This window comes from Neoarius graeffei, chromosome 3 (genome assembly GCF_027579695.1).
Source record: "Neoarius graeffei isolate fNeoGra1 chromosome 3, fNeoGra1.pri, whole genome shotgun sequence".
Classification (NCBI taxonomy): domain Eukaryota; kingdom Metazoa; phylum Chordata; class Actinopteri; order Siluriformes; family Ariidae; genus Neoarius; species Neoarius graeffei.
Genome location: NC_083571.1, coordinates 43,970,034 through 43,990,482, shown reverse-complemented (window position 1 = coordinate 43,990,482; position 20,449 = coordinate 43,970,034). Strand labels below are relative to the sequence as shown.

At 42.7% G+C, this 20,449-nt stretch overlaps 1 protein-coding gene across 4 annotated transcripts in view; it reads left to right on the top strand.

The window, feature by feature from the left end:
* Positions 1-18,543, top strand: part of nvl (nuclear VCP like) — a 131,612-nt gene extending 113,069 nt beyond the window's left edge. For all 4 annotated transcript variants that reach the window (XM_060916860.1, XM_060916859.1, XM_060916858.1 and 1 more), the window contains 6 exons: positions 2,045-2,144; positions 2,227-2,333; positions 2,440-2,516; positions 2,837-2,925; positions 15,494-15,591; positions 18,353-18,543. In XM_060916860.1, the coding sequence (XP_060772843.1) occupies positions 2,045-2,144; positions 2,227-2,333; positions 2,440-2,516; positions 2,837-2,925; positions 15,494-15,591; positions 18,353-18,397 (516 nt within the window). In that variant the 3' untranslated portion in view covers positions 18,398-18,543. The remainder of the gene's footprint in view (positions 1-2,044; positions 2,145-2,226; positions 2,334-2,439; positions 2,517-2,836; positions 2,926-15,493; positions 15,592-18,352) is intronic.
* Positions 18,544-20,449: the final 1,906 nt, after the last annotated feature.

Sequence of the window (20,449 nt, the reverse complement as noted above, 5' to 3'; positions counted from 1 at the left end):
TTGTGATACAGCATAAGCAACAACAATGTGGTTGGCTGGTTTCAGTTGTCTCGGAGGAAGCGTGTCTTAGCCTTCACTCTTCCCAGTTGGTAGCTGCCGTGGGATTAGGGGCGAGCTGGCAGGCAACCAAATTAGGGAGAAAATGTGGGTGGGGAAAGTGGCAGTGTCTCAGCGGCTGGTATGTTGAATGTAACAAAAGGGTTGCAGTGCTTACATCTGCATTCAGCCATCTGCAGATTTCCAAATATTCACATCAAACCACAGAATTTGCTTGAGCTGACACAGCAATATCCTTTCTCAATTATCTTCCCTCAGCTATCAAACGGTGCATCAGTAAAGGTTTATTTCCCCTCGTATGTTAAACAGGCTTAAACGGGAACTGAAGGCAATTTTTTTTTCAAAATTCTATTTATCTCATTTAATAAAATGTAGGAATGCATCTCTGATAGCTATTTTGTCGCTGCTATAGCAAGTTATGAGTGTCTGAAATACGCTCTGTAATATATCAGTCCATATGTCAAAGCAATGGCTGTAAACGAGATTCGCCGAGACCTGTGCGAGACATTGTAGGACGGAAGTAAAACCTACAGTGGAAATCAAAGTGACCAACATCTGCCAATGTTATCAAAAGACGCACGCACCCTCTTTCGAATGCTGATGTAATCAAGCTGGAAGTTTTCCCTATGTCCGAAATCACTCCCTACTCACTGTATACTGTGGACGCCATTTTGTAGCGCTGTCCGAAACCTTAGTGAGGATCATGTGGGAAATGCGCTCAGTATAATGAGTATTTATCACAAAAATACATACAGGCATGTATTTATTATTTTGAAAACCCAGCACGTTTTAATTGCGCGACAGTAATGACGTAAATACCAGCGCGACGGACGAGTCCTTATCCCGTCGTCTTTCCAACTCTTCTCAGTTGAAGTCGTATGAAATAATCTCCGTGTCACGTATGCGAGGGAGGCGGCTGCATGTGCAGAAGTACACGGTTGAATAAAGTGCAGAATATATATATACAGTGAGAGAATATATACACGGGCAAACAACCCAAAAACGGCAGGCGTGATCAAAAACGAGAATGCAGGCAAAAGGGTCAGTCGAGACGCAAACAGTACGTCAAAGGCTAAGCGAGGACGAGAACGAGAAACAGGAAATCAAGACAACGGGTAGAAAGGCTCGGTAATGCGTACAGTAATACTTCGAGATGCAAATGCATCAGCACAGTCCTTAAATAGGCAAACACAGTTCCTTAATTGAGCTCAGGTGTGCACGCAACCCGAGGCGCGCCTTCAGGTGCACGCGCTACAGCGCGCAGGACTGACACTCCATCACTGACGAAGCTGGCAAATCTCGAAATTAATCTAAATTGGAACGATACGGCGATCTGGCCGCTGTGTAAACAGTTTTCAAAATGGCGGCGCCGACACTTAACGTTTGAAGTCTCGCACAAGTCTCGTGAAGATCGCGCGGATAAGCGACGCCTGCCGTGGACCAAACGAACTACATTCAACACGGCTAAAAACCGAATAGGCCGATAAGTGTAATATAATAATATGCCAGTACGAGTCACGATATAAGGTTACTAAAACCGAAGACGTAATTGAAATAAAGCAAGTTTAAAAATGACTTCAGTTCCCCTTTAAGTGTCTTTCAAATCAGAAGGAAGTAAAAACAGTATCGACTTGTGTAACTCAAAGAAAGAGCTTCAACCTCATTCTGATTCATCAGGCACTGTGCTAGGCATCACAAAAATATGCAACAAGCCCTTGAGAGGGTAAAAAAATGCATATTTTTCACACACAGCTGATGAGTATGTAGTGGGACCCATTACTTGTGTCTTCCTTATTGTTTTTTTTTCCAAATAATTTGTTATAGAAACATTTTTGAAACTTTTCTGAATAACAGTGAATTTAACAGTGAACAAGTTTACAGTGAATTCTTCATTTCTGAAATCATCTGTGTAGCAGTGTGGATGTTGATTGAATACTTCTTCAGCTGACTGAGGACGTGATTGTATGCGTTTTATTCGCATGTTCAGTCTGGAGCCAGTGTGCGTGTGGTGAACCAGTTGCTGACCGAGATGGACGGGTTGGAGACACGCCGCCAGGTTTTCATCATGGCTGCCACCAACCGGCCAGGTAAAAGAGCCAGCAAACCATTTCGCACACATTTTTGTCTTTTCCAGTGCTACCTGATAACTTTTTGTTTGTTCTGGTTCAGATATCCTCGATCCAGCGGTTCTACGACCAGGCCGTTTGGACAAAACGCTGTACGTGGGTTTGCCTCCACCAGAAGACAGACACGCCATATTACTCACTATTACTAAGGTGAGTTTATTTGTTCAACATGACTGCTGCAATAATCCACTTGTACAGAGCGGTACCGTGAACTGCATTGCAAGTAAGTCATAAATAATCTGTGGAATCGCCACAGGGCGGAACTAAGCCTCGTCTGGAGTTCGATGTGAACTTGGAGGAAATTGCCCATGACGAACAGTGTGACGGTTTCACGTGAGTATCACAAGACATGAAAGAATAAGGCTGAAGCTGTTACAGAATGGATGAGAGAGTTTATTATGTACTTTTTAAACTTAAATACAGTTGCTATATTTATTGAATGTAAAATGTTTCAGTCTCCTGTATATCAAGAAACTTGATTTGCACGTTGGGTGTTTTTATTGCAGCTATTCAATTTTATTGCTAAGGATTATGACAATAAATGATTTATTGAGGTTGACTGATTTTCACTGATGTTAGTTTTAGTGGTTTTATAATGTTTTCATCATGCTGTCTGTCTGTCTGTCTGTCTCTCTCTCGGTGTTTGTGTGTAGGGGGGCAGACTTGTCTGCACTAGTTAGAGAGGCTTCTGTTAATGCTTTAAGAGCCCACCTCTACTCTCAAACAGCTCTTGCACACCCAGGTAAACACAGCAGCATGCCACACTACAGCAGCGCTCCACACAAGGAACACACGCCCACAACTATAATTATTATTATTTTTTTAATAAGGTTACTGATTTGGTTTGATTTTCAAACATTTTCTTGCATCTGTGGATCTACAGTTGTATTATTTCAACAATACACAGTCCACTCCAAAAGTATTGGAACTGCAAGGCCTTTCTCTTTTTTTTTTCCTTTTCTTTCTTTCTTTCTTTCTTCCCCCTATACATTAAAGACCTTTGAGTTTGCAATCAAAAGATGAATATGATGGATCAGCCAATTGGTCAGAATTTCAGCGTCCATTTCCTCATATTTTTTCCCCTCTTTTCTCAGCTTCAAAATGGCTTGCTTTCACCCGGAGACAGCTCTCCGTTCTTCATGTTGGTTTATGCTTTTTAACAACTAATGCAGCCTTTGCAGGCAAACCCAGGGCTCAAACTAAGAGTAAACATTCTGAGCTTTTAATTGTTTAAACAGTAAATCAAACGGGACACACCTTAGGTAACAAGAAACGTTGACCAGTCACGTTTCAATATTTTTGATCATGTCTGCAGTGTATGGGGGAGGGGGTTCTTACTGAGTAGAAAAAGGATAGTTTCTTTAAGTTAAAAAATAAAGGTTTATATGTACGTTTATGAATTATAATGTATAGGATAACCATCAGAGGGCGGCACTATGGTGTAGTGGTTAGCACTGTCGCCTCACAGCAAGAAGGTCCTGGGTTCGAGCCCCGTGGCCGGCGAGGGCCTTTCTGTGTGGAGTTTGCATGTTCTCCCTGTGTCCGCGTGGGTTTCCTCCAGGTGCTCCGGTTTCCCCCACAGTCCAAAGACATGCAGGTTAGGTTAACTGGTGACTCTAAATTGACCGTAGGTGCGAATGGTTGTCTGTGTCTGTGTCAGCCCTGTGATGACCTGGCGACTTGTCCAGGGTGTACCCCGCCTTTCGCCCATAGTCAGCTGGGATAGGCTCCAGCTTGCCTGCGACCCTGTAGAACAGGATAAAGCGGCTAGAGATGATGAGATGAGATGAGGATAACCATCAGCGATGGTTATTTAGATTTTTAATTGTAAATTGACAGTGTAAACCGTCGTATTTATGAATTTTAAAAAGGATATAAAATTAACAAGTGTTGCCAGGCCAAACAAACCTCGCCCGCTAGCACTTACGATAAATATGAAGGAAGATATTGCAAAAAAAAATGATTTTGACCTTTTTGGTGACCTTGACCTTGTGTGTGAGCATCAAAGTCCCTTCCTACGCCATGTGGCGCACAGGGTGGCGCCGATCTCCGTTTCCGTAGCCCTCGGCCTCTCGCCTATTACATAGCTAGGGTTACAGTGGGGGGCTAGTCCTCTGGTAAGCGTGAGAGTTTGACTCCCCACTCGCATCTGTATTGCAGCGTTCCTTACCAGACGGCAGTAGGTACCATTTTTATGATGGTCTTTGGTATGACCCGTGTGTGTGAACATACTTGGCCAATAAACATGGTTCTGATTCTCCTTCGCATACCGTACTGCTTTCAGCCATTCAGAACTCACCATACTGCTTTCAGCCATTCAGAACTCACCATACTGTTTTCAGCCATTCAGAACTCGCTGTGCTGCTCTCGGCCATTTAGAACATGCCGTACTGCTCTCGGCCGTTCAGAACACGCCGTACTGCTCTCGGCCGTTCAGAACACGCCGTACTGCTCTCGGCCGTTCAGAACTCGCCGTACTGCTCTCGGCCGTTCAGAACACGCCGTACTGCTCTCGGCCGTTCAGAACACGCCGTACTGCTCTCGGCCGTTCAGAACACGCCGTACTGCTCTCGGCCGTTCAGAACACGCCGTACTGCTCTCGGCCGTTCAGAACACGCCGTACTGCTCTCGGCCGTTCAGAACACGCCGTACTGCTCTCGGCCGTTCAGAACACGCCGTACTGCTCTCGGCCGTTCAGAACACGCCGTACTGCTCTCGGCCGTTCAGAACACGCCGTACTGCTCTCGGCCGTTCAGAACACGCCGTACTGCTCTCGGCCGTTCAGAACACATCTGAATGAATATGAAGGAAGAGATCATTAAAAAAAAACGATTTTGACCTTTTTGGTGACCCTGACTGGATGACCCTTAAAATGTTGGCGTTTCTATTTGAGACCAATGCACATCTATCCTGAAAGTTTTATGAAGATTGGTCCAGCTGTTTTTCCGTAATATTGTTAACACAAACAAACAAACAAAGAAACCCCACCGAAAACAATACCTCGCCCCCTGGTGGACTCCGTCCCGGGCAGGGTAAAAAGTAAAATTTATTAAAATGAATAACAGTTAATATTAAATTAATAAAAATCTATTCAATTAAAGTAAACAAAATGAAATAAATATAATTAAGATGAATAGAATAAAACTTGTCTATCACACAGCCTTGAAAGCTCTTTTGGGAATCACCCAGTGATCTGGTTCTTTTAGAACTGGAGTATCCTTCCTTACAAGCGAAAGTGATGAATAAATTACAGAAGCGGGTTACCTGATGACCCGTTTTACACCATACGGAAGATTTGTAGCGATGCTAAAACGTCTGGTGCGAGGTACCTACAGAGTCTCCTTTACCTCTTTTCCACCAAATCAGTTCCAGGGCTGGTTCAGGGCCAGTGCTGGTGCTGGTTCACAACTCGTTCAACTTGCGAGCCAGCTAAAAACCAGTTTGCTTTTCTATAGCTCGTGGTGCTAAGGGGAGCCACATCAGTTACGTCACTGTGTACATCAGTTACGTCGCTGTATACGTCAGTTACGTCGCTGCGTTTGGATAAACCTTGGCACGAACATCAAAGCAACAACACGGAGAAGAAGAAGCAGCAATAATAATAATGGATGACTTCGCGTTTGTACAGCTGCTGCTTCTCGTTGCTTAAAAATGGCGACCTTTCGCTGTCTTGCTATTGTTGTTGGTCTTAACAACTCCGCCCCCCCCCCCCCCCCCCCCCCCGGCTGACGTAAGCGGTTCTTTCCTCTGGCCCAGCAAAGAGTTGGTGCTAGCCTGGAACCGGTTTTTCTGGCCCCGGAGCCAGTTCTTTGTCAGTGGAAACAGAAAACCCGGTTCCAAACTAAGCACTGGCCCCGAACCAGCCCTGGAACTGCTTTGGTGGAAAAGGGGCACTAGATGTAGATGATGTGATGGCGGATATAACATGCCGCAAACATTGTTACAACGTCAGAATGGTCTAAGCATAAGACGTATTGTGATTTGAATCCAGACTTATCCTCGCCAGGTGTATTTACCTCGTCTGACGTTGCAGAGCACGAGAGAATAGCAACCACTAGGTTACGCCTTTCAGTTCGCAGTCTTGCTGTAGAGATGGTTGCTGGGCTAGAACTCCACGTGATGAACAATTATGCCCTTGTGGTGCAGTTCAAACTGAAGAACATATTCTTTGTAAATGGCCAGTGACTGCAGATATCAGATCGGAGAATTCTGATATGAACTTTTAGAACATTCATGATTTTTTTTTTTAAAACTCTGATAAAATAAGTGTGTAAAGTATGTGCGAATTTCATGAAAAGGTGTTAGTAGGCTTTCTCGTGGTCCCGGCGTTTTCTTTTGATTAGTAGGGCCTAAGGTTATAGCTTGCTGTCTAGCCTTAAATCCTGTGAAATTCTACTGTTGTAGATTCATATTTGTAGCCCTTGATGCTTTTATTTTATTTGTGCGTATTTCCTCATCTTGGCTTGATTTTTTTTTTTTTGTAAAAGCTGTATTATTCATGTTTTTTGTCCACCCTTCATTTATTGGATATTATAGAAATAAACTAATCTAATCTATAAAATCTCTGACAATGGGTGGAATTTTATGAGCATGATTACGGCAATTGGCACAGAACTGAATCGGCCCAGTTATTTACACACTATAATATGAATCCTGATGTTATCTCGCTTGATATTCTCACTGTTGCTACTTATCCTAAGAGCCTGGATATTTTCTCATTTTTTTCTAATCAGTTAATTTTTTTCTATCAGTTAATGATAGTCAGATAAAAGTCTAATAATTAAATCAGATATCCTAAAAATGACAGGTTGCCGAGCATTCATTGCCAGGGACAGGACTGACCTCGTATTCCATCTCACTTGTGTTTTATGGGTGAACTAGAACTTTTTTTTTTTTAAGAACCGTGATATATAGTCTCTATAACCAAGGCAATGATGACATTGATATGCAGTCTCGCACAGAGCATGCCTGTCATTCTCAGCCCTAATACCATTGACTTTGAGCTGCTTCATTATTTCTTGTGAAACTGGTGTGATTTTATTCACTATTATGTTACCAGCACCACAGTGAAGACTCAGTATATATGAAACGATGTGTAAGAGAATACAGGATAAATCTCAGCATTATATTTTTATCCCCCGCTGGCCGAAAGGCCCAAAGGGGGATTATGTCGTGGCGATTTCTGTCCATCCGTCCTGGAAAGGGTGCTCACCTTCTGAAATCACCTCCTCTCACAGTTTTTGGAGGAATTTCACAAAACTTGGCAGGATTCTTTGTTATATGTCGTTACTATTGTAATTTTGTTCAATTCGGCCACATTTTACCAGAGTTACAGCCCTTGATTAACAAACTTGTACTTTCACAATTTCATGGTGTGCTTGCCTTCTGACATCAAGTCCTCTCACAATTTTTGGACGAATTTCTCGAAGCTTGGCAAAAGGCCTTGTTATATGACGGTAATGTGCATATTGCGATTTAATTTCGTTTGTGAAAATTTTACCAGAGTTTTGACCTTTGATTAAATAACTTGTATTTTGACAATTTCGTGAGGGTGTATGTTCTTCTGAAATCAACTCCTCTTACAATTTGTGGAGGAATTTCACCAAACTTGGCAAAAGGCTTTGTTGTATGACAGTTATACGCATAATGAAATTCCGTTTAATTTGGGCAAATTTTATCAGAGTTATGCCCTTGATTATTAACAAACTTGTACTTTGGCGATTTCATCAAGGTGTGCTCGCTTTCTGAAATCAACTTCCCTCACAATTTTTATCCCCCGCTGGCCGAAAGGCCCGAAGGGGGATTATGTCGTCGCGATGTCCGTCCGTCTGTCCCAGGAAGAGTGCTCACCTTCTGACATCAACTCCTTTTAGAATTTTTGGAGGAATTTCATGAAACTTGACAGGATTCTTTGTTATATGTCGGTAATATGCGTATTGAAATTTTGTTCAATTTTACCATTGTTATGGCCTAGTCGCCAGCGGGGATATTGTGCTCTTGGAGCACTCTTGTTGAATATGAAATGATCTCGTGTTATCTGGGATTGAGAGGGGAACAACACACACTACAACCTGTCAGTGTATAAAATGTAGTACTTGGGTTTCACAGCATTCTTCGTCAGTGACGAGCAATTTGGCAGAAAAATCCAGACTTTTCAAACATGAGTTAGAAAGTACCAATTCAGACACATTTTGCATTTGGAATTGGCTCTATTTCACATATTATTGCTTTGTTCACGTGGATTTCCTTGGAGTTCTCCAGTTTCCTCCATGTGCATTGGCTAACTGAAATTGCTCCTAGTGTGAGTGAATGAATGAGTGAATGGGAACTGCATCCCATTCCGGGTGTGTTTCCGCCTCACTCCTTGTGCCGTATTCCCAGAATAGTTCTGATGAACTGCAGTTCAGACTAGACAAAAAACAGTTAATGAAGATGAATAATCCAAAAACAAATGACAGTGTTCAAACTCAATTGCTGATAAATGTTTGTGTACAACAGTCAATAGTCCTTGCTAATTTCAGATTGAAAAGGCAACGTGTTTGACAGTTTTTAATTTCATAACAGCTGTACAGTACATCGGTCATATTGAAAAAAGAAAGGGATGGCAGTAAATTCAATAGTGAGCCTGATCATGGTTCGCGCTCATTTCCTGCATTGGTTATCTAGATTGTAACTCGATCACTCTTTTGATTTTGCATTTAAATTTGTCATCACGTGCAACTTTGTAGAGCCACCTTTTGCTGCAATCACAGCTGCAAGTCTCTTGGGGTATGTCTATTAGCTTAGCACATCCAGCCACTGGGATTTTTCCCCATTCCTCAAGGCAAAACTGCTCCAACTCCAAGTTAGATGGGTTGCGTTGGTGTACAGCAATATTCAAGTTGTGCCACAGATTCTCAATTGGATTGAGGTCTGGGCTTTGATTAAACCACTCCAGTGTAGCTTTAGCAGTATGTTTAGGGTCATTGTCCTGCTGGAGCGTGAACTTTCGTCCCAGTCTCAAACCTCTGGCTGACTCAAACAGGTTTTCCTCCAGAGTTGCCCTGTATTTAGTACCATCCATCTTTCCTTCAGTCCTGACCAGCTTTCCTGTCCCTGCAGATTAAAAATATCCCCACAGCATGATGCTGCCACCACCACGCTTCACTGTAGGGATGGTGTTCTCAGGGTTTGTGCCACACATGGCATTTCCCATGGTGGCCAAAAAGATCAATTTTAGTCTCATCTGACCAGAGAATCTTCTTCCATGTGTTTGGGGAGTCTGCCACATGCTGTTGGCCAAACTGCAAATTTATTTTCTTAAGTGGAGTGTACAGCTAAAAGTGGTCCTATGGACAGATACTCCCATCTCCGCTGTGGATCTTTGCAGCTCCTTCAGTGTTATCATTGGTGTCTTTGTTGCATCTCTGATTAATGCCCTCCTTACCTGGTCTGTGAGTTTTGGTGGGCGGCCTTCTCTTGTCAGGTTTGTAGTGGTGCCATATTCTTTCCATTCTGCTATAATGGATTTAATGGTGCTCCCTGGGATATTCAAAGTTTGGGATATTTTTTAATGACCCAACCCTGATCTATACTTCTCCACAACTTTGTTTTTGACCTGTTTGGAAGCTCCTTGGTTTTCATGTTGCTTGCTTAGTAATGTTGCAGAGTCAGGATCCTTCCAGAACAGGTTGATTTATACAGACATCATGTGACAGATCATGTGACACTTTGATTGCACACAGGTGGATCTTAATCAACTAATTATGTGACTTATGAAGTGAATTGGTTGGACCAGCTCTTATTTAGGGGTTTCATACGAAAGGGGGTGAATACATACGCACACTGCAGATTTCTGTTTTTTCATCTTATTGTTTGTGTCACAATTAAAAAAAAATCACCTTTAAAGTTGTAGGCATGTTGTGTAAATCAAATGGTGCTAACCCCCCAAAAATCCATTTTAATTCCAGCTTGTAATGCGAGAAAACAGGACAAACACCAAGGGGATGAATACTTTTGCAAGACACTGTAGTGATGATAGTATCTTTTTATTTTCTCTTGAGACACTGAACTGATAGGAGAGTTGTATGACGGACTTGTGCAACACTTTATTTTGCTCTGTTTTATCAGTGTTTCCACATACACAGTGAGCGGCCTGTCATCGGTGCCTGTTAAATAATCCTACCAAAAACGTACTTCCGTTAACCAGATCGTGCTTCGGCTGATGCTTGTAGTGCAGCAGGTGGTGGGATTTGGAAACATGCGATATATAAGCCTCGGGTACTATGGGATCTTCAGAACACTGTGCATAAATGAATGCCCTCAAACATCAATGAACTGAAGCAGTGTTGTAAAGAAGAGTGAGCTGGAATTTCTCCAAAACGATCTGATAGACTGAACTCCTCCAGAAAACCTTTACTTCAAGTTATTGATACACCAGCATGTAGGAAGTAGGGTTTTTATTTTCGGTTTCTGATTCTTGAACCTGTTTGTCTGCTGGGCAGATGCATGTAAAATAAAAATAGCCTGGACACAAAATCCACCTGTCTTTCCAGCCCGTGCTACTGAATCGTCCACTCCTGCATTATATACAGTTACAAATAGAAGTGGTGCTATAACAGTGTTCTCCACTTTTCAAAAATAAAAGGTGGTGGCGGGAGTTTGGGGGACGGACTTTGGGCTTTTTTGACAATGAAACTGCCCAATAAATGGATAGGAAATACTAAATCATTGTTAAAATCATTTTACAAAAAATGAACACATTCTTCCTGTACATTTCTTTGTCAGTGTGAGACTCATTTGACATTTCAGTTGAGACTGATGCGCCTGTTACGCATCAATAATTATATTTTTTTTTCTGTGTGTGAAAAATAAATGAACTTACATGCATAAACAAAATACCCAATTACAATAAATGCATACATTTTTTTTACAATACACATAATGTTAATTGAGTGAAACCATTACAATCCATGCACGAGCTGGTGCGCGTGCCCGAGACTGGCACGACAAAGCCACCCCGGCCTCTGTAGTTCGGGTCCTTTGACCCAGGAACCCGGACGTCCTGCAGTAAACAACCACAGTGAAGCAACGGGAAAATGCAGCTCTCGCCTACACAATCACAGATACGTCAAATAAAAGACCTGAACTTAACTAGTGTGTGCGCTGTTATATGATTACTGTAACTGTGTACGGTCAGAAAAGATGAGCGTAACCGTTGCACAATGACGCTACAAACACCCGCAAAGTTATTTAGCTGCTGGCTAGCTGCAGCTTCCAGTGTTACTATGTGTCAGTATAGTGTAACGTGGTGCGGTGTAGTGTAACGCAGGGATGGACCTCAATCTGCAGAGCTCTGGGTCACAATCTGTACGCAGCCGGCCGGATGGTTTTCTATTGCAATCGCGTGGCCACTTCAGGTAGCCCCATATGCATTCGTTTAATGGTCTTCTGCGTGTTAAACAGTTACAAAATGATAATAAAGCAAATAGGATTTATTTAGTGTATACTGATGAAGTTGGGGGGGTTTGGCCAAGGGAAGGGCGGCAGGCCAGAATTATAACGTGTCAGTGCGCCACTTTAAAAGCGCCCGTAGAGAACACGAAGTTTTTTTTAAAGCACCTTTTCAGTGCTTGTGCACATACAGTGGGGCAAAAAAGTATTTAGTCAGCCACCAATTGTGCAAGTTCTTCCACTTAAAAAGATGAGAGAGGCCTGTAATTTTCATCATAGGTACACTTCAACTATAAGAGAAAGAATGGGGGGAAAGAATCCAGGAAATCACATTGTAAGATTTTTAATGAATTAATTGGTAAATTCCTCGGTAAAATAAGTATTTGGTCACCTACAAACAAGCAAGATTTCTGGCTCTCACAGACCTGTAACAACTTCTTTAAGAGGCTCCTCTGTCCTCCACTCGTTACCTGTATTAATGGCACCTGTTTGAACTCGTTATCAGTATAAAAGACACCTGTCCTCAACCTCAAACAGTCACACTCCAAACTCCACTATGGCCAAGACCAAAGAGCTGTCAAAGGACACCAGAAACAAAATTGTAGACCTGCACCAGGCTGGGAAGACTGAATCTGCAATAGGTAAGCAGCTTGGTGTGAAGAAATCAACTGTGGGAGCAATTATTAGAAAATGGAAGACATACAAGACCACTGATAATCTCCCTCGATCTGGGGCTCCACGCAAGATCTCACCCCGTGGGGTCAAAATGATCACAAGAACGGTGAGCAAAAACCCCAGAACCACACGGGGGGACCTAGTGAATGACCTGCAGAGAGCTGGGACCAAAGTAACAAAGGCTACCATCAGTAACACACTACGCCACCAGGGACTCAAATCCTGCAGTGCCAGACGTGTCCCCCTGCTTAAGCCAGTACATGTCCAGGCCCGTCTGAAGTTTGCGAGAGAGCATTTGGATGATCCAGAAGAGGATTGGGAGAATGTCATATGGTCAGGTGAAACCAAAATATAACTTTTTGGTAAAAACTCAACTTGTCGTGTTTGGAGGAGAAAGAATGCTGAGTTGCATCCAAAGAACACCATACCTACTGTGAAGCATGGGGGTGGAAACATCATGCTTTGGGGCTGTTTTTCTGCAAAGGGACCAGGACGACTGATCCGTGTAAAGGAAAGAATGAATGGGGCCATGTATCGTGAGAGTTTGAGTGAAAACCTCCTTCCATCAGCAAGGGCATTGAAGATGAAACGTGTCTGGGTCTTTCAGCATGACAATGATCCCAAACACACCGCCCGGGCAACGAAGGAGTGGCTTCGTAAGAAGCATTTCAAGGTCCTGGAGTGGCCTAGCCAGTCTCCAGATCTCAACCCCATAGAAAATCTTTGGAGGGAGTTGAAAGTCCGTGTTGCCCAGCGACAGCCCCAAAACATCACTGCTCTAGAGGAGATCTGCATGGAGGAATGGGCCAAAATTCCAGCAACAGTGTGTGAAAACCTTGTGAAGACTTACAGAAAACATTTGACCTCTGTCATTGCCAACAAAGGGTATATAACAAAGTATTGAGATGAACTTTTGTTATTGACCAAATACTTATTTTCCATCATAATTTGCAAATAAATTCTTTAAAAATCAATGTGATTTTTCTGGATTTTTTTTCTCATTCTGTCTCTCATAGTTGAAGTGTACCTATGATGAAAATTACAGGCCTCTCTCATCTTTTTAAGTGGGAGAACTTGCACAATTGGTGACTGACTAAATACTTTTTTGCCCCACTGTACATTTGGGTATCTGGAACCTACCAACCCACAAACTCTGAAATAAGACAATCCAGTCAGTTTCTTTTGGGCTGCATATTTCAGAAAACATATGCTTCAACAAGCCGTTCAGATTTGTCTCCCTTTTCTATGGGAACTCATTACATTTATCCTGCCCCCTCATCTGAGTATCTCTAGTCGTAGCTTGAGAACTGCCTTCGTGAATCCGTAGGTGCTAAAGAAGGCCACGGGACTTGCTTGAAATCCTTGAAGACGTTTCACCTCCCATCCGAAAGGCTTCTTCAGTTCTGTCTGACAAGTGGGGAGTTCCAGGTATTTATCCTCTCGTGGACCAAAAGCAACCCTATGGAGAGTCATTGAGGTCACATGGGTCGCTGAGTCATCCTGGAGGTGTAGGTCACTGGGGGGGCCGGGTGTGAACGATGTTCATAGCCTAGAGAGTCATTAAGGGTTGCTTTTGGTACGCTAGAGGATAAATACCTGGAACTCCCCACTTGTCAGACAGAACTGAAGAAGCCTTTCGGCTGAGAGGTGAAATGTCTTCAAGGATTTCAAGCAAGTCCAGTTGCCTTCTTTAGTGCCTACGGTTTTACTATGACCTGGATGACTGAGAACCTTCACAGACGTATGCCTTTGTGAATGAAAAGTCATGAGGAAAGTGTCATTTGATTGGCTGGAGGAAAAGGGGGTGGGGTGAAGGAACATGCACTCACAAATCGGCCGTTTTGAACAGGGCTATTTTATACAGGGTGAGAAGGGAACTGCGGTGCTTTATCCTTGTGGTATTTTGACCAAAGCATGTCACAGACATTTCATTAAAGGGCATATTCTGGACCAATTTCGTGTTGTTTTTTTTATATGAAAGTATGTCCCTTTACACACTCATCCAGAAGGGTAATTTTGCACAAGGCCATCTGTCTACAGCAGAAAAAAATAAAATAACAAAACGCGTCTGGAAAAATCCTGAGGGAGTCTGGAGCCAGATTCGTGACGTCACCTGCGGAAGCGCCAGCAGGCTGCGCGAGCTTTGCACGGTTTCAGTGCACAGCCTGTGTAGACCAAGCGCTCCCATTTCTCTCTCATTGTCCGGTCTTTTGGAAAACGATGAGTACTAATCCCATCAAGATTGGTGTTGCTACACCCTCCTACGATACATCTGTTAACCATTTTAATAATTACGCGATAATGTTGAAGAAATTTGCCGAAAACCACCAGGTCGTTTTCTCATAAACAAACCAGCGCTGACGTAGGATTTAGAAGGAGGTGTCCCGCACGCGACGTCACGAAAATCAGTGTTTGCCGGGAAATCCAAATGCAAAGTTTTTTCAGAGGCGGACCAATTCACCTCAAATGGCTTGATTTCAACTGAGTTTTTCTGGTATTGCGCAAGGTAAAAAAAATTGCAGAGAATGCAGAATCTCATCTCATTATCTGTAGCCGCTTTATCCTGTTCTACAGGGTCGCAGGCAAGCTGGAGCCTATCCCAACTGACTACGGGCGAAAGGCGGGGTACACCCTGGACAAGTCGCCAGGTCATCACAGGGCTGACACATAGACACAGACAACCATTCACACTCACATTCACACCTACGGTCAATTTAGAGTCACCAGTTAACCTAACCTGCATGTCTTTGGACTGTGGGGGAAACCGGCGCACCCGGAGGAAACCCACGCGGACACGGGGAGAACATGCAAACTCCACACAGAAAGGCCCTCGCCGGCCCCGGGGCTCGAACCCAGGACCTTCTTGCTGTGAGGCGACAGCGCTAACCACTACACCACCGTGCCGCCCAGAATGCAGAATGTTACAGATATTTGACCAAAGTTTAATATAAAATAGGAGAATTACATTGATCTTGCTCCTGAATTTACCCGTCATATGCACTTTAAGACCTCTGGGAACCGTGTCAACGTATGGAAAAGGGGGATAATATGTGACCTTTAAAATGCATACCCTGGTTTTCCATTTTATATTTGGCAGCCTATGTGCTGTCCACAGAAATGCCAATAATGAATTAGGATCGCTAGCATAGTTTGGTCCTCAGGTGCACATGGTTCATTTTTTGCTGAATGTTTCTTTGACACAGGGCACACATCCTCATCCAGCTCCATTAAAGACATACGGGTCAGCAGGCAGAATTTTGAAGAGGCTTTCAAGAAGGTGCGGCCATCCGTGTCCAAAAAGGTGAGTGCACTTAATGTGGTACGAGAGCATTAGAGCCGATATCTCACTATTGAAAACTATTACACGTACAGGACACCTTTCAATGGAATAAAAAGATGTATTCTCTTCCTTTCTAGTGGATTTCTTTCATTTAGCATGCAATAATGTTAGCATATCACTTATCCTACATGTATTAAAGGGGAAGACATGGCTTAATGGTTAGAGAAACAGCTTTGGGACCAAAAGGTTGCTGGTTCGATTCCCTGGACCAGCAGAACTGGCTTAAGTGCCCCCAACCGCTCCGACAAGAGTGGTGGCGTACCTTGTGTCTGATTAGCCAATGAAAAACTGATGTGATTATTGAACCCGATCAACTGAACATGTATTGCGTCACGCATTGGAGAAGTAAAACTTCCGTGTTAGTGAGCAACTGTGACAATTTGTAAATAAACATGGCCGTGAAATACGGAGAATTTAGAAAGAGGCGTTGAACACCCAAAAGGAATGTGTATGTATTATTATTATAATAATACAAATAATGATGGCTGGCTTTTTTTCAGGGTATATCAGATATATTCCATTCAGCTAGCATGATGTTCAACTCGTTCAGTATCATGCTATATGGAATGGAATATATCTGATGTACCACTCAACGCCAGCCAATATTATTTAAATATACTGCTTCGGTGACGGCTTTGCGAAACATTGCATACCGGAGCACAAGCTCTACCTAGAGCAGCTTGTCCGCGCTTACATTTTAGTCTGCTAGACATGTTTATCCTGCATTAGGTGCATTTCTGTAACTCGGCATTAGATCAGAAGAGAGAATTATTCCCCCGACTCCTATTAGCTTCAAAAGTCATGGCCTTCTGGGATGCAACCAGGTCCATGGGAAGTGCACTAGTGGAGCTCTTTTCAGACATGATGCTCATCAAGTGCTCAGTGAACCAGTTTGTCCAGTTCCCAGGAGTGCAAGTTGCTAAGCCTTTCTCTCTTCGAGCCAAAGTTCCCACACTGCCCTGCCACATGAGTGGCGTATACTGTGTGTTTTTTTTTTTTTGCACTGCTATTTATGTACTGTTTGCTTGGGTAGAGTACAAACAGCTTTGTGCTACGTGGAATTTGTGCAAGAGATGATGCAATGCCTGCAATCATTTTCTCGTTCCTCTCTCAAAAAAGCAAATAAAATAATCTCAGGCCATCCTTAAAAAAAATCTGTTTCCTGTCCACCGGGTGAGCAAAAAAATTTTCAGTCTGGAGGGAGGGATTTTTTTTTTACTATATGGATGGATAAGAAATCGCAATGCTGTGTTTGCTTTTTCTTTCAGTACTTTATTACAAAAGCAGACACATTTAATAAAATGACAGTTTAATCAACTGAAACTTGTACAAAAACTTTGTTAGCATTTTAAATGCTGATTGCAACATTTGCAAAACTTTTACAAAGGTACTTAAAATGTCCGACACACGGACTTTTTGTAGTTCTAAATCAAGCGTTAGGCCTAGTTCGGATGAAATTACACTATTAAAATGATCACTGAATGATTTGTTTTTCTGAATCTTTACTATTTTTGTTGTTCGCTAGAATACCATTTTGCGATTTCACACTTAAGCAAATGTTTGAAAACTCCGGATCTCCTTCCTTCATGGTGGCTGCCATTTTTTTGTGCCGCACGGCGCATGCGCAGAGCTGATTCGATTCTGTATTCTGTGCAGAATGCAGGGCTTTCCACAAGCGCCGGCTGCCGCCATACAGCCGACTACACAATTAAGTCCAGCCGACTACTTTAATGACTATTATTTTTGTAGCCCACAGGCTCTAAATATTAATTTTTGATTTTAATAAAATTAAATGTTTATCTAACGGACTGACAATAATGTCAAACTGAACCGCACTCATTTAAGTTGTGATTCGCGCTGTTTGTACCGATAATAACCACAAATTCCCCGCCGACTTCGTTGATCAAGGGAGAGTAACTCATCCGCGGCCCCGACATGCGGTGTGTGTGCGCGCACTCGGCGGAGGCAGTAGTGTGTCAGAGGGAACAGAAGCAGAGATGACGCTTATTTTGTCTCCGGTAAACCAGTCTTCTCTCGTTCAATTACGTGCTGGCATCAAAAGACACCGTTGGCTGTAAATGAACCCAAACTGAGTGGTTGGAGTGTATTTTCATACACAAATGGAGAAATGTTGGCTGAGTGTGTAATTGTGTAGCCCCCACTGCAGGCTGTCGTTGTTAATTCGTAGCATGCTCAGCTGCGTGAATGTGTCATGCACCGAAAATAAGAGATTTACAAGCCAGGAACGCCTCATGATGCAATACGCAAGAAAAGAAAGATGATTTACTGCCATTTTACTTTGTATTTGAGTAAAGTGAATAAATAAATGGTCTGTGGAAAATGCATTTAATCCTGGGAACTGCGTGCACAGGAGTTTATTTTGTGTTTACCCCCCGGCTGGCTACTTATTTGTCATGGCTGGCTAGTATGAGCCTTAGTGGAAAGCCCTGGGAATGCGGAAATGTCAAGTTCAATTTTAGATTTACGAACCTGAAAAAAATGTCGAAAAACCGGCGTTAAAAAAAAAATTTAATTTTCAACGGCACAAACGGCACTCACCCGGCCGGTGGACCGGAAACAGAACATTTTTTAATAATGGGCTCAGTCCGGACATTCGATGCCTCTGAAGCACCAGCTAGCTTCCATTTATTACATGGCTTTCAAAGATGGTAAAAGGCAGACATTGAAGTGTTTTGTTTCCATTTTGCTTCATTCCATACAGGACCAGCTCATGTACGAGAAGCTGCGAGAATCTCTCACCAGATAATCCACGCTACTGATGTACAGCAGGCAAGCTGGTGGTGAACTGTATGTTGGTGGATGCAGTCTTTTCTCAACTTTTTTTGGATTGATTCTATAGAAATTCTTCCAATTACTTCAATTCCATGTTAAAATAAAAATTGAGGCAAAGTGCTACTTGAGTTCTTGAGCGTGTCTGTGAATATACACAAGTATATAGCATGAAGGAGAATAAGTGTATTGTTGTTTTTTTTTTTTTTTATACTGGTTTAATAAATTCACACATTCAGCAAAGCATAAAGACAGAACAGGAATGGAATTAAACATAGCCATAACATTATCAGCTCACACAGAGGTTGAAATGACGAAGTCTTTTCCAGCATGGACTCTGTCCCTTGCTAGTTCTAATACTGATACAGGAAATCGTTTCTCCAGCAAAATCTTCTCTGCAGTCAGACAGTTCTCGGATACACACACACACACACACACCTTGACCGATATTTCACTTTGGCTTAATCTGTGATGTATTTGACTGAAAAAGCACTTAATGTCGTCATTCTGGTTACTTCAGTGACCCCTGTGGAACTCTCAATCTGTTTGCTATAGATTTTTGAGCAGTGTTTAAAGAGTGCACGTACATCTCTGATAGCTGCATCAGGACATTTCACACTCTGCTCACCCTGTAAAGTTCCACTTCCTAGTTCCAAACTGTTACTACAGTAGTATTAGCAACAACAGCAGACATGGCAAATAATTTTCGGGAATATAACTTTTGATGGAAAATATGGAAGCTCAGAGGATAGAAAAGGAAGAAGGGATGACAATTTTACCAGAAGCAGCTTTAACAGGAATACAAATCATGGTGAGCTTACAAGCCAGCGTGCTAGAAGTATGACTTCTTTGGGATCCAGGTCCTCAAGCAGAGCAAAAATATTTGGTCATGTTTCCTAAAGGTCACTCGATGTTAATTTCTTCCTCACAGAAGTGTTCTATAAAACCAGGATCATACTCCGTCCTGATGTTCAGCAGAACATCACTGAGACCGTGCTTAGCCACAGCACTCATCTAATGTAATTAGGAGCAAGTGGCACTGTGAGAAGGAACCAAATCAACTGCATCTTTCTGACGGAAATTAAAGAGGAACTGAAGGCCAATTTATCATTAAATTCTCATTTTATAAAATGTAGGAATGCATCTCTGATAGCTATTGTCACTGCTATAGCAAGTTATGAGTGTCTGAAACGCGCTCTGTAACACATCGGTCCAGAAGTCAAAGCAACGGCCGTAAACGAGATTCGCCGAGACCTGTGCGAGATATCATAGGACGGAAGTAAAACGTACAGCGGAAATCAAAGTCACCGACGTCATCAAAAAACACGCGTGCCCTCTTTCGAATGCTGACGTAATCAAGCCGGAAGTTTTCCCCGTGTCCGAAATCGCTCCCTATTCACTATATAGTGTGGACACCATTTTGTAGCGCTGTCCGAAACCTTAGTGAGGATTATGTGGGGAAATGCGCTCAGTATAATACATGTAATTATTTTGAAAACCCACCAGCCGCCTGACCTGGCACGTTTTAATTGTGCGACGGTAATGACGTAAATACCAGCGCAACGGACGAGTCCTTATCCCGTCGTCTTTCCAACTCTTCTCGACTCCACGTTGATTCAAAGTCGTATGGAATAATCTCACTGATGAAGCTGACAAATTAATATAAATTGGAATGATACAGCGATCTGGCCACCGTGTAAGCAGTTTTCAAAATGGCAGCACTGATGCTTCACGTTTGAAGTCTCACGAAGATCACGTCGATAAGCGACGCCTGCCGCGGACCATACGAACTACATTCAACATGGCTAAAAACCGATAAGTGTAATATTTGCGAATACGAGTCATGATATATAAGGTTACTAAAACCGAAAACGTAATTGAAGAACACGTTAAGAAATAAAGCAAGTTTAAAAACAACTTCAGTTCCCCTTTAACCAGCATTAGAGCCGGAGTACACATTTAGTATTCAACCTGCAAGACGCGTTTGCCTGTTTTTCCTCATTCCAGCCATCATGGTGTGGTTAATGCT